We start from the raw sequence: 14624 nt of genomic DNA on the forward strand, positions 1-14624 counted from the left end.
CACGTTTTGACTGTATTAATAGTAGGAAACTTTTCTTAAAACAATGTTGCTGCTGCTTTGTCAAAATGGTTTTTATAGGACTGCCTTAACCTCCTCCTGAAATGATCTTTTACACTCACCATTGTGAAAGAAATTATACAGTTAATATTGCTAAATCTGTAAGATACTGTTTTATTATCACAGTTGTAGTTTAATGATAGCTTTCCTCGGCTTCCCTGGTGGCTCAGAGGTTAAAGCGTCTGCCTACAATGCGGGAGACCCGGGTTCGATCCCTGGGTTGGGAAGGTCCCCTGGAGAAGGAAATGGCAACCCACTCCAGTACTCTTGCCTGGAGAATCCCACGGAGGGAGGAGCCTGGTAGGCTACAGTCCATGGGGTCACAAAGAGTCAGACACAACTGAGTGACTTCACTTTCACTCTTCACTTTTCCTCGTCACACTAGGTTTTTAAAGATCTGACTTTTGTGCAGCGATGAACAAAAGACGTCATCACCTTGAACTTTGATTTCCATGACTTTTAAGTGTCTGCATTACGTAAGAGATCTGAGGAACCCCAGCAGAAAAAAATATACAGTCGGTAATAGAAGTGGTATAGAACAATCAGGGTGATTCAAATAAGAACATCAAGATAAGGGAAGATAAATACACAAACCTAAGAGACCAGTGTTGATCTGGTCGCAGCTGCCAGTCAGTGAAAATGAAGAGAGGTATTCTTCTTAAAAAGAAGTTCATTAAGCATAGTCATCCATCATTTTCTCACTAGCTTTCAGTTACACAGTAAGGGAGTTCAACTTCAATTGGATTACTTTTAGGATCCTTTCCAGCTTAAGAATTCTTTGATGACAACAAACATTTGTTTATATTATTTGTTAAATACTTGTGCTGAAATTATCTTGAAGGATTTGTTTTTAAAATAATATTGGTATGTTAGCAGCAAGGAAGGACTAACTGAAATGAAGCAACTGAAGTGAAATGCAAAGATGTTAAGTAGCATTGGGAGGATGTATAGGTAATAAACAGCCCATCTGAGTTCTGCTTTGTGTTCTCTTTTTTTATGAAAATGTGTATTCAGAGTATTTGAAAACAGTACTTTTAGAGTTATGATTTATGTATTTTTTAAGTGTCTTAACTTTACATAACATTTATAATTAGGTGAAGACTATCCCCATCCTCTCTTATAAAATGATTAGAAATCAGATTAAGCCAGACCTTTGACTTTGTAAAATAATTTTAAAAACTCTTGTTCAGATATTATTTTGGAGTTCCTGTGGGCGGGGGAGGGGAGGGGAAAGGAAGGGATGGGGATTGGATTGGTTGGGAGACCCTCGTAGAAATGTATTTTATCTTTTTTCTTCTGTATATGGTCATGACCACTTCTCTGTTTTACTCTTAAGGGCCACTGTTTTTTATTGTGCTTGCCACTTCCTTCAGTATCATCACACAAAGCTACTTAAACCCCTTCCTTGTTTTTCTAATTTTAACCATGTCTCTCCCTTGGCATAAGTCATATGTATGCCACCAGTGGAAAAAGGAAAATTTTAAAATTAGGGCATTATAAGTGAAAGCAAGAATGTTTGTCTAAAATATTTTGTGGTATCTGTAGTGTTTATTTTCAGCAGAGCATGTCTGCATTCGTGTTTGTAAGATACGTGAGACCAAAAACTGGGGAGTATTAGAATGTTTTATTTCAGAGTCTCTGGACTCAGGGAACACATTGTCAGGGTTTTGTTTTGGTTTCTGTTTTTAATATTCATCAACTTATTTTTACAGCATGTTATGTGAAGTACTCTCTTGTTCAGGCTGCGTATCTTTTCAAGCCCTAACTGTAAGATCATGGATCCGTTGCATTTTGCAAATGTATGTAAAACACCTTCATGTGCCAGATGACTCATTCATTGATATAAATCCTGAACAGGCAGTTGGTAAGTACTGCAAGTGTTTTGCTTTCTGGATTGCTAAGTATGTTTAGAATTTCCTGTTTTGTTACATAAATTAATAGAAAAGATTTTAAAAATATATTTGTTTGTAGGTATTAATATGAACAGAAGTTTATTTCCATTTGCAGTCTGTTTCTTTTTTCTTGATATTTTCCCATTGCTGTATATGACGAATTTCTCTCCTGTAAAGATAAAAGAACTTATTTCCTTGGAAGCGTGGAACAAAAATTTGCTCTTAGGTGACAAGCTATTTTTTTTACCTTGAAGAAACTGATCAGAAAAAAAAAAAGTGGAGACAGGAAGTAAATAACCAGATATCATACTGTGAACACCCTATAAAGAAAAATATCCAATTATGAATAATTTCCTCCTTTTCCTTGTAACTTTTTTTTTTTTAATATTCCATACTGTCCTGGTTGTCTGGAGCATATGCATTTTCCTTTTCCTAAAGCTATGGTTTACGGCCAGTTGTAAGTCTTGGAAAGGCTGGACTGAAAACATGCTCCACATTTACTTTTATGTTTTATTATATCACTTGGCTTTACATTAATAACTTTTGGGACTAGGAAGTTCACAAGTAAATGTTTGTTTGTTTTTAAATAAAGCCTTCCTGTAGTGAAAGAAACTTAGCTTTTAATAATGTAGAAATTTTAATTTTAAAACAAATCATTTAAATTTTAAATCATTTAAAACAAACGAAGAATGCTCCATTCTCTGCTCTCCCCTGTGTGCGTGCATGCGTGTGCTCAGTTGTGTCTGACGCTTTGTGACCCAATGGACTATATAGCCCGCCTGGCGGCTCTGTCCATGGAATTCCCCAGGCAAGAATACTGGAGTGGGTTGCTGTTTCCTACTCCAGTCGTGTGTGTGTGTGTACACACACATATATATATAAATAACAAATTTATATCATAAACATATAAATGTAATTTATTTTGACAGAAAAGGACTACATGGAACAGTTGACTGAACTGACAAGGTTGCTATTTAACCTATCAGAAGTAAAGAATATTTTCTCAAAGTCTCAAGTTGAATATTTACCCATCCCAGAAGATCCTAAAAAAGCACTTGTTCGGTTCTTTGAGGTACTGTTTTATTCATTAATATAATTGTCCAAATCAGTTACAATTATTTTTCCAAAAATCCTGAAGTGTTCATTATGTATTATGTTTTTCTATAAAATGAGTTATTTTAAACTGAATCATATTATTGGTTGCTGCTATTATAAAATTCTGGAGGAATAGAATTGTGAATCTAAGATAGAGCATATAATTCATTCTTGAGGACAGCAGAGGAATTACATTTAATGAAAAATAATAAGAGTAAAGAATGCCATATAAAAACCTTACTCCAAATCTGATTGGAATCGTAGGAGTATCTTATTGCTAAAATTGCTGGATAACCATATTCTTCAGGTACTTAAATCTCCTTATATATGGTGCATAATAGTTCCAACTTAATGTTTACCGCCCTATAACAAACTGTAAATTTTACAGTAAAATTTTAGTGTGTATTCAGCGTAAGCACCAACTACTTCATATCCATAACATGGTTGGGGCTTTAAAATCTAATCCATTTGTTTTGTCTCTATAATAAATAGTCCCATTCAACATTTTACTTTTAATTATTAATTTTGTAGGGATCTATCTTACATGATAGTCTTTGTTTTATAGCCTAATTGAGGTTGTTAATGTGCTTGGATTAGTGTTTTTGTAAGCTATTCACAGTAAAACTTGGTTTATTTTCCCACAGTGGTTGATATTAACTGCAATGAAAATCATTACAACCCATAAGCTCTTTCCATAAATGTGAATTCTCCCATTGGTTTTCATTAAGTTAAAATATAATTGTAAAACAGAGATGTCGTATTAATCTTAAAAATATTTCATAATGGTATAGTGAAAGTGAATATGAAAGTTGCTCAATTGTGTCTGACTCTTTGCAACCCCATGGACTATACAGTCCATGGAATTCTCCAGGCCAGAATGCTGGAGTGGGTAGCCTTTGCCTTCTCCAGGGAATCATCCCAACCCAGGGATTGAATCTAGGTCTCCCACACTGCAGGCATATTCTTTACAGGGAAGCCCAGGAATAATGGAGTAGGTAGCCTATCCCTTCTCCAGGGAATCTTCAGTATATGCAAATGTAAAATACACATGTCTCTGGAGCCTTTTCTTTCGTTGTTGATTGAATCTCCATCTGTAATTAAACATCTTTACCAGGGACCATCCTGGACCAGAAAAGAATGTAAAAGTCAAGCACCCCACCAATCATACTCAAAGGCTCTCCTAATTTAATCCTATCCAACTTAATTGCTCTTTCACCACTCACTAAATTATAGTTATTCGCTAAATGCTAGATAGTATTAAGCGAAGATTTCTTAGGGACTTGAAGAACCAAAAGAACTAGTCCTTGATCTTAGTGAACTTTTACTTGTCTGAGAATATAAGACATGCCCAGAGATTAAAATAATAATATAAGATAGTATATGATAAGTGCCAATTAGTTGATAGGTGAATCAGCAGGTTAAGAATTCAGAGCATCTTGATATAAGAAGTTTAGATTTTATTATGAACAGGTTTATAAATTTTTAAGTAGGTCTGATTTGATCAAATGACTTAAAGAAAATTGGTAACAACAGAGTACATTAAAGGCTCAGGAGCACTAATGGCCAGAAACTAGTGGGATTTAGGAGGAATTGAAGATTGAACTAGGGTATCATTGAATGATTAGGAAATACTGTGTTTAACTAGAAGAATGATGACCTTAAGCAGAGATCATGATTTAGGATGGGGCCATAGTAGGTGAGAAGCCCAATTTTAAACCTGTTTAGTTTGAAATTGTGTCAGGGGGTGCTCAGGAACCTCTCTCCCCCACCACATGCTATGACTCACAGAACTCAGCATATAGTTGTACTATGACTTACCACAGTGAAAGTTTTCGAAGTACAGTCAGCAAAGAGAAAAGGTACATGGGTGACATCTGGAGTAACCAAGCACAGCTCCCAAGATTCGTCTTCTAGTGATGTTACCCGGACATGCTTAATTCTTTCAGCAAGGAACTGTGAGAGCACCTGGGAAATTCTTTACTGGGGGAACTCTTAAACGACTTGAGTGCCCAGGGGCTGGCCACCTAGGCCCTGTTTGTTCAGCACTTTTAAAAATCCAGATTCTTAGAAGGAAAGCAGATACCCAGCATAACTGTATTGGTTGCACAAACTGTTGAAGCACAGTGAGCCATTCTTATCAGAAAATGATGGGGAAAAAATATCTTAAGGTTCCAAAAACCAACCAAGGGCCAACCTTGCATATAAGCCTTTTAAAGATAGTGATATTGGGACCTGCTATGTTAATTCTTCTTAGCAGAGAAACGATAGCATGGCATGAAAGTAGGGATAGTCAAGGCACTGAAAAATACACATTTCATAATTTGGAGAGGTTAAGGCTAAACTTAGAGAAATACTGAAATCTAGGGCACTGGTTTTCTCAAAAGTCTTTTCATAGACTTTTAGGAGTCAGTAATTTTCAGGGGTTCTGTGAGCTCAAAAGTATATAGCTTACCCTCTGCCTGCCATGTAGAAGATACTCAATGGAAGTAATCTCTCTTTCTGGCCAGTAAACAGATTCCATTTCCCACCCCTTGGGATAGAAATTCTTAAGCCATCAAGGCAGCACTTCAGCTGTTCCCAGGTTATCTCATCTGTTTTGTTCATGTGGCCCTGAGAAGTTCAGGGAAACGGACAAAATGAGAATGCCTAAACGTAATACCGTGGTCTGGATTGCCCAAGATTATGCTAGTAATCATTATAATTTTCAAGGCCATGCAGTCACACGGGGAGAGAAAAGCCAGTTCACTTAAGAATAGCACTAATGAAGCCATAAAGTTATTGATTTTAATAAATTTTGACACGAGTACATGCCCTTTTTGTATTCTGTGAATGATGATAGGAAGTGTATTTAAAGTACATTTGCTGCACACCGAAGAAAGACTGTTTAAATAAGAAACACTTATGTAGTTGAGTTGCATGCTGAACGGACACCTTTATCATGAAAGAACAACTGACAAAATATGGTTATTCAGACCTGAGTATTTGGCAAATATTTTCTTAAAAATGAGCCTATCCCTTCAAAGAAAGTAACTTTGAAATCACTTCAAAGACAGCATTTTTGCTGCTGCTGCTAAGTTGCTTCAGTCATGTCCGACTCTGTGCAATGCCATAGACGGCAGCCCACCAGGCTCCGTTGTCCCTGGAATTCTTCAGGCAAGAACACTGGAGTGGGTTGCCATTTCCTTCTCCCATGCATGAAAGTGAAAAGTGAAAGTGAAGTTGCTCAGTCATGTCCAACTAGTAGTGACCCCATGGACTGCAGCCTACCAGGCTCCTCCGTCCTTGAGATTTTCTAGGCAAGAGTACTGGAGTGGCTTGCTGTTGCTTTCTCCAAAGCTTTCAAGAAAATTAGAATTTTGGAACACTTACATTTGCCACCAGGAGCTTGAAAACTTCTTGATAGTTTAAGACTTTTGAATAGCATTGGTGTTAACAAATGACGATTATTTGTCATATTAACAAATATGATTTTTAAAAAAGACAGTGAAATGTGTTGTCCAAATTGGGAACCAAAATTTTTCAGATAACAAGTACAGACTTTTTAGAAAGCATGCATGGGTGGAAAACATGCATTCAAAGCACTGGATAGACCAATGGCTTTTAATGTAGCAGAGTACAGAATATGCATTAAAGTGACTTTGGATGCCATATTACAACTGATGTTTAAGAAATACCACCTGTCAAGTTTCAGTATCAAAAAGGAATCCCACAATTATCTGAAAAATTTATTAAAATATTTTTTCTTCTTCCAGCTACATGTATTTATGAGACTTAATTTGTTTTTATCTACAACATATTGCAACAGATTGTATGCAGAAGCAGATATGAGAATAACTATCTTTTATTAGAACAGACGTTAAAGAGATATGCAAAAATATTTTTAAAAATACACTTTTCAGTATGTTTTTTTGTTTGTTTTGGAAAAGGAAGTTATTTTCACTAAAAATATATTACTTATAGTAACATGTTTATAATTTAAAAATATAATTTGAAATTTTCTGTTGTAATTCCTAATATCATAAATTTCAATGGATATAGTTCAAATAATAATAAGCCCTTTAAGATCCTCAATTTTAAAGTGTATAACAGGAAACTGAGACAAAAAGTTTGAGAATTTCTGGTCCAGGAAAAGAAGTATAGAAAACCGAGGGCAGAGACCTAAATGGAAAAGGGGATTCGTTGAGTATATATCTCTTGTTCTCATCTGTTCACTTCCTAATCACTCAAGTTCACTAGGTTTCTTATCTTTTCCTTTATTCTACGTTTTATCATCAACATGGCTAACTTTAATATCACCTTGGATAACTTATCTTGAGTCCCCATTTCAAATCTTCTCCAATAGTCTCAGTGATCTTCACTTCTGCTGGCATCCATCCACTCCCATGACTAACCACTGAACCATGGCGTCACTTGGTGCATTTGAAAGTTCACTGACTGTCATCACTTTGCTTCCAACTCTTTGAGTGACTTCATCAGGACCTTCCTTTCCCTTTTTCCCAAGTGCAGCGTCCTCTGATGGTCTCTCTTCTCTATCTACCTTAACTAAACCTCTTGGAGGCCTCATTTCAACTACTCTTAACCGACATACTCAAAGTCTTCCATCCCTGTCTTTTGGTTAAAGCTCTAAACCTTCAACTTTGGATCAGTATAACCACCTGGTTTCTTTCCTTTGTCTTATCTTCTGAGAGCTTCAGGAGAAAAACCACATAACCATGTATACTAGTGCCATTCATGGTCCAATTTGGGTGATTCAAATTCATTGCAAGTTCTCAGTAGTGGCTTAGAAACATTACTACTGTCCTCAAACCTCACCCATCCCTAGCCAGTTTTCTCTTGACTCTTTTTGTGACTTCTCAGCTCTTGCTTATTCTCACCTTGTCACAACTAGCCTCTCAGGTATTTACCTTCTTCTTCTGACTTCATTATTCTTTTACCATCTCATCTCACACTTCTCTGCCTCCCCGTTTTACCATTTCTACCCTTTGTACCTTTTTTTTTCCTCTGAGAAAGTTAAGCTATTGGCTTATAAACAAAATTCTGAGGGAAAAATCAACTCATATCATAAAGCTGAACTTTATTTATGGAGGTCTGACTTGTAAGAGTTGATTAACCTCACCAGTAGGTCTTTTTTTGTCGAAATTTGCAGATTTGGAATTCCCAGTTATGTGCTAGAAATATGGTGAGCCATCTGTTTGGCTCACCTAATGCCTAATAGGAAATTTGTTTATAAGCTTCTTGTATATTAGTTCCATGTGTCTTTAACTAATACTTTGCTGATTCATAATTATTGGTGAACTGATTTTTTTAATTCTTCCTTTAGCCTTTATTTTAATCATAAAAGGCAAGATAATTCTTTTTTCTGGATTTTAATTGCTGTGAACATTTATTGGAAAGTTAAGGATGAAGGCTTAAATGTAAGGAATATGTATGTGTGTGTGTAGAAAGAGAAATTATCTGTATTTTTCAAAATCTGTATTGTAGAAAACTTGGAATGCTAAATCATGTTTTTTCTTATTTATAGGCTGTTGGTATAACTTACGGGAATCTGCAGACATTTTCTGATAAATCTGCCATGGTCACAAAGTCCTTAGAATACCTTGGTGAAATATTAAAATATATAAAACCTTATTTGGGGAAAAAAGTTTCCAGTGCAGGGCTGCAGCTGACTTATATGATGATGGGTATGTATTCCTGACTTTATTAAAACTTCCCTAGACTGAACCTATGGTATCATGATGGATAGGAATATACTGATACACTGGCTAAGTCACTACTCTCCACACAATCTTAAGAATAATCTGAAAGACAGTGATTTAGTTTAAAATAATTCATGTTGACTTTCAAGTGTATCTATGTCTTGCCCTACCTCCTTTCAGAACTTTTCTTATGTTTGGTTAATACTAAAATTAATTATGATCAATACAAAAAACACACCTACTCCAGCTTGCTACAGATATAGTCTGTTGTAAATCATTCACATTGTGAATGCCTGCATAATTAAAATGAACCTTTTCCCAACACTTATCTATGCTTTGTTAGAATTTAAAACTTCAGAAAACCATCACTTCTTTCTATTTTTTATGGTCTGCTCTGTATGAAGGAGGTCAGGAAAGGATTTATTATAGTGCTAAAAGATATTTATGCTTCAAATCTTGTTTCTCACAATGTTTTCTCCTTTCAAAAAGAAAAGAAATCTTCTTCTGTGTCTGCGCTATAACAACAGAGGTCATCCTTCTTTAGGAAGTCAGTAATTTGAATATCTTTGTTCACTAAAACTTTGTTGCTAACCAAGAATAGGAACTGGATAAAGAGAAATGAGAAGGATTTCCTTAGAAGTTTTTATACAGAATTTAAGTTTTTTTTTTTTTCTCTGTGGCCAAAACCTTATATCTCTTCCCTTTGATCTTGTGAACATATGAATAAACCTGATTTGGGCTGTCTGAAACCTTTTATCTTTGTTGTGAAAGATAAAGGAGAATGTGAAAATGTGTAAATATTGATGATGTAGGATGTAGTGAAAGCAGTAGTAGCAATTTGGTCATTTTAATTTTAGAGCAAAATATAAGTGAGAATTTATTATAAATTTAACTTAGTAAAATTTAGATTAACATGTATTTCAGCATTTAGGCTTATAATTTATTAGTTGCTATTGGATTTTTGCCAAGCTAAATGTATGATTTTAGAAGGATGTCTTTATTTTACAAAATACATGATTGTCTTATCAAGAACTGCAAAATCATTTGGATTGGTGATATGTAGACCTGGGACATTCTCCTTATGAAGAACGGGGGGGGGGGTGCTTTGTTTTGTTACATGCTTGATTTTTTATTTAATGGCCAGTGGATATGGCATTTCCCTTTGTCTAGCCCTCAGAGTCTGGGAATAGAGTACACTGCTACAGTGTTGCCCATTTTGTCAGCAGAAATTAGGAACAGATGTCTTTTACAGGGACACAGGTTTAGAAGAAAACAGAGAAAGAGCAAATACAAATTGTTGCGAGTTGGAACCTGTTTCGGGTGTGTTGGGATGTCACATCATCTAGAGTGAAAGAAAATTAACCACCTAAACCTCGGTAGTTGGTTTACCTGGCTGGTTCCTCCCTGGGGATAAATGCCTCTGCTATTCAGTTGCACTGCTGCTAGTGGAGGCACTAACTCTTGACAGCATCACTCCAGACTAAGGCATCTGGGGTCTTAATTGTCTCCAGGTAATTTCTGAGAAGGCAGGATTGATCTCTCAGTAGTGTCTTCAACTGTCCTTCCCTTTATATCCTTTTTTTCCCCCCATTCTTTATATCTCTGGCTTTTCTGTTTCCATGACTTTCCTTTTGATCATGTTTCTCTCTTGGGATCCTTCTTCCCCTTTGATCTTTCAAATTGAAATTCTACACATGACCCTTTACTGTCCAGCCCAGGAAGACCTGCTCTCCCTAACTCTGCTTCACCTGTCCTTCTCTTCTGACTTTTTTTTTTTGGTAGCTTTCCATTTATTAGGATTATTTGTGTACTTGATATGCCTCCAGTAAAATTTAAACTTGCTTATGGTTAGTGGCCTTATCTTATTATTCCCATCATCTTGTTGTATTCTCAACAAATAAAAACATTTACTGAGTGTATATCAGGCACTGATTTGGGAACTGATGATATAGTGGTTAAAGAGATCCTCCAGTGTAGAGGATGACATATATTAACTAAATATCTCTGAAACTTAATAACCTTAAATATAAATCTATTTATTTATACACTATGTAGTGTATTTTGTAGTGTTACAAAATGAGCAAAGTTGCTTTCTGTTAACTACATCTAAAAATATATAATGATCTCAATTGTCTTTTTTTTTAAGGCTTAATATATACATAGAATAGAAAATAAGTAAATACATAAGAACTCTTATATACATAGAGTAGAAAATAAGTCAGAGAAGGCAGTGGCACCCCACTCCAGTGCTCTTGCCTGGAAAATCCCATGGACGGAGGAGCCTAGTAGGCTGCAATCCATGGGGTCGCAAAGAGTCGGACACGAATGGGCGACTTCGCTTTCACTTTTCACTTTCATACATTGGAGAAGGAAATGGCAACCCACTCCAGTGATCTTGCCTGGAGAATCCCAGGGACGGGGGAGCCTGGTGGGCTGCCGTCCGTGGGGTCTCGCAGAGTCGGACACGACTGAAGCGACTTAGCAGCAGCAGCAGAAAATAAGTAAATACCTAAGAATTCTTGTGTTGTGGCTTTCAATTGTGGAAATATATTCCCCACAGTTTTCCTATATTTTCAGCTTTATCAGTAAGTAAGTAATAGTTCTTGGTGGTGGTTTAGTCACTAAGTCGTGTCCGACTGTTGCGACACCGTGGACTGTAGCCTGCCAGGCTCCTCTGTCCACGGGATTCTTTAAGCAAGAGTACTGGAGTGGGTTGCCATTTCCTTCTCCAGGAGGTCTTCCAGATCCAGGAATCGAATTCAGGTCTCCTGCATTGAAGGCAGATTCTTCATTGACTGAGCTACAAAGGAAAGTGAAAGTGAAAGTCACTCAGTCCTCTCTGACTCTTTGCAACCACCTTGCAGTTCTCCAGACCAGAATACTGGAGTGGGAATAGTTCTTAGCCAGGAAAAATACTTGGTTTCTTACAAAGCTACTCTGTGTATTGAAACCTTTTCCAGTTTTTTACTTAAAAATTTTTTCCTTTGCATTTTCAGTTCTACATGCCCTTGAATGTTCTTTCCTGAAACTTTCAATTAGGGGCTTGATAGCAGTAAAACAAATGTATCATCTCTACATTCTATGAACTCATGAAATTTCAAGTCTTCGTCAGTGTTATAACCATTGCAGAAGATAAAATACGAGGGTAGATGAGGCGTTTTCAGTTGGAAGGTCCTTGCTCTTTATAAGTTAATACCTGTGTGACACTTAAGAGTGATATGAATCATTTCAAATGTTGGTGATGATGACAGTTCCTCTTACCAGTGTATTAATGTGTTTAGAATGTGAGCTCTTCTTACACTACTGTCATCCTCAAGATTTTCACCTACTGGAAAAATGAGCAGCAGGCCAGCGTTATTTAAAATATTGCTAAGTGAGCATTGTGTTTCTTATGATTGATTATTGTATTTCCTTTTACAAAAGAAGATTAATGTTGCTGTTTGTTCTTAGAAGTGATTATTGGTTGTTGTTTTTTTAAAAAACTATATTCATCTCTAAGCATATTTTTGTTTTCCTTCAGAGCTTGAATTTTAAACTTTCTGTTTTATGGAAATGACTTTGAATTTTATCTTTTTTGCTTTTCTAAGATGAAATAAAATATAAAAGTTTATGCAGCAACTGCTGTTTGGACAAGTGCTTAATGATCTCCTTTTAAACTAATATTTTTCAGTAAAAGAGGCCTCAGTAGCAGTAATATACTCTAAAAGGAAGTATATATCTGCCGTTAATTACTTTAAAAAGCAAAAAGTGCTCATTTGTTGTTTTACCATCATTTAATATAGCAGTTTTTTGACAGACTCCTACCATTAGGAAACCATAATATAGTTCATGTAGTAAAGAAGTCCATTTCTCTTCTTATAGAATCAAAATTTAAATTCAGTGTTTGTATTAAATAGCTAGAAGTTATAAAAACTGAAGTTCCAAGAGGTTAAGTGATTGCTTCAAGATGTTACAACTAATCTTTTTTTCTACTTCAACAATTAAATTTAGTGATCCTTCTTGTGGCAAACTGGGTTCAGACAGCCTGTAAATGTAATTTAAAATATAAAGAAATAAGACTATCAGTAACATTTATAGTAGCATGAAGAAGCCCAGGGAAAAGTGAATATATACATAAAAGCATAATATATGGTGTTACAGTGTTCTTAAAGTTGGACTGCAGATTGGCCTCTGAGTTTCCTAGCAGCCTGAGCAAAGAGAGAAAGAGAGAGAGATCTGGCTAATTGGAAGATTCAGTCTATAACTTCGCATAATGTATAACCACACGTTGTGTGTATGTATTAAATGCCAGTTAGTTGCTCAGGAAATGTATGTTTTTCTTGGCCCAGAATTCTGAGACAGTTGCCTCTTTAGTGAAATACTTGGCATATGTCTTTTGACTGTTAATACATGTTTCTTCCTATTGCCAACTTTAACTTGGTCCTCTGTGTTTTAAATATACTTTTTTTTTTTTAACTGGAATGACAAAATTTTCTGGTTGGAAGATAACCATAATTTCTCTTACCACTCCTCTTTGTTAGGAATTCTAGTTAAATCATGGGCACTGATCTTTGCCACCTCTAAAGCCCAAAAGTTACTATTCCGGATTATAGACTGTTTACTGCTGCCACATACAGTATTACAGCAAGAGAAGGAGCTGCCTGCACCTATGTTGACTGCAATTCAGAAGAGTCTTCCTTTGTATCTCCAGGTATAGTAAGTGTGACTGCTTAAAAGGAAAAGGAAAAAAAAATTGACGCTTGCCTTTTACTAATTGCAGATTACTAGTTTACTAATTGCAGATTTCAAAACCATACGTTATATTCCTAATGTACATTTGTGATGATGTATTTCCACTGAACAGGTTTAAAATTCTTTTGTGTTGAGCTCTGAAAACAAAGATGAAAGAGGCAAAACCTCCACTGTCAAGAAGCTTAAAGTTGAGCGAAGAGACTGACTAGCGTAGACAATCCAGCGTTTGCTCAGTATTTTCCTCAGAGGCCTCCGCTCTCTGTCAGCCAGACTGGCCTGAAGAGACGCAAGAGAAGATAACTGCAGTGAAGAATATTAGGTGTTAAAGAGCAAAGTGGGTAGGACCTGAAGGACTGTTCCTGTAAGAGGGAACAGCATGTGGAGAGCATAAGCTATAAGAAAACATGACTCATGGGGAAAGGCAAAGAATTCTTTTGTGGCTGGAGGCTCATACAGGAGGAGCCACATAGTGAAGAGTTTTGTGTACTTAAGAAGTTTGGACTTGTACAGGGGGAATGTTGTTGGATTGTGAGCAGAGAAGCGGGAGAGACATACCATATTTACGTTTTAGAAAGGGGATTCTGGTGGCCACATTTAAGCTTGTGAGGAGGTTAGATTGAAGATTTGGAAGGCAGGGGGTAGTTCATTATCTGAAAGTATGGAACTAAGGCAGTGGGTACAGAACACACAGCAGATTTTAGAAACGTTTAGTATCACCGGTCACAGAGTTGCTGAGTATGAGTGTTGTAGAGCAGCAAAAAGAAATAGGATACTTCTTAGATTCCATGGTGGCTGCTTATGTCAATAGTTGAGTGGAGTGCTTGCCCTAGCATGGCCCTCTGATACCAAAACAGTGCACATAATAAGAATTCTTACAAACTTCCTAAGTTAAATTTGTTGAATTATCCATTTGGCAGAACTCACTTGGAGCTATATCTTTAACTTCTTAAAGGTATAAGCTCTTCTCATCAGAATTTTTTAAAAAGTATTCATTCATTTTTTAAATCTTCTGATATAATATGCTTTTCCTCAAACAGAGCATGAAAGAAATGGGTGGGGGAGTCCACTGTTTTGTTTTTTTCAATTGTTGTTTAAGCGCTTATGTTTTAACAGGTTTGTACTCTTTTTCATTAGAAATAAACTTCCAAAATTT

At 36.1% G+C, this 14624-nt stretch overlaps 1 protein-coding gene across 5 annotated transcripts in view; it reads left to right on the forward strand.

The window, feature by feature from the left end:
* Nucleotides 1-14624, forward strand: part of MMS22L (MMS22 like, DNA repair protein) — a 124469-nt gene that overhangs the window by 89284 nt on the left and 20561 nt on the right. For all 5 annotated transcript variants that reach the window (XM_069599233.1, XM_069599234.1, XM_069599231.1 and 2 more), the window contains 4 exons: nt 1770-1921; nt 2879-3021; nt 8566-8725; nt 13261-13430. In XM_069599233.1, the coding sequence (XP_069455334.1) occupies nt 1770-1921; nt 2879-3021; nt 8566-8725; nt 13261-13430 (625 nt within the window). The remainder of the gene's footprint in view (nt 1-1769; nt 1922-2878; nt 3022-8565; nt 8726-13260; nt 13431-14624) is intronic.

This window comes from Ovis canadensis, chromosome 8 (assembly GCF_042477335.2).
Source record: "Ovis canadensis isolate MfBH-ARS-UI-01 breed Bighorn chromosome 8, ARS-UI_OviCan_v2, whole genome shotgun sequence".
In the NCBI taxonomy this organism is placed as follows: domain Eukaryota; kingdom Metazoa; phylum Chordata; class Mammalia; order Artiodactyla; family Bovidae; genus Ovis; species Ovis canadensis.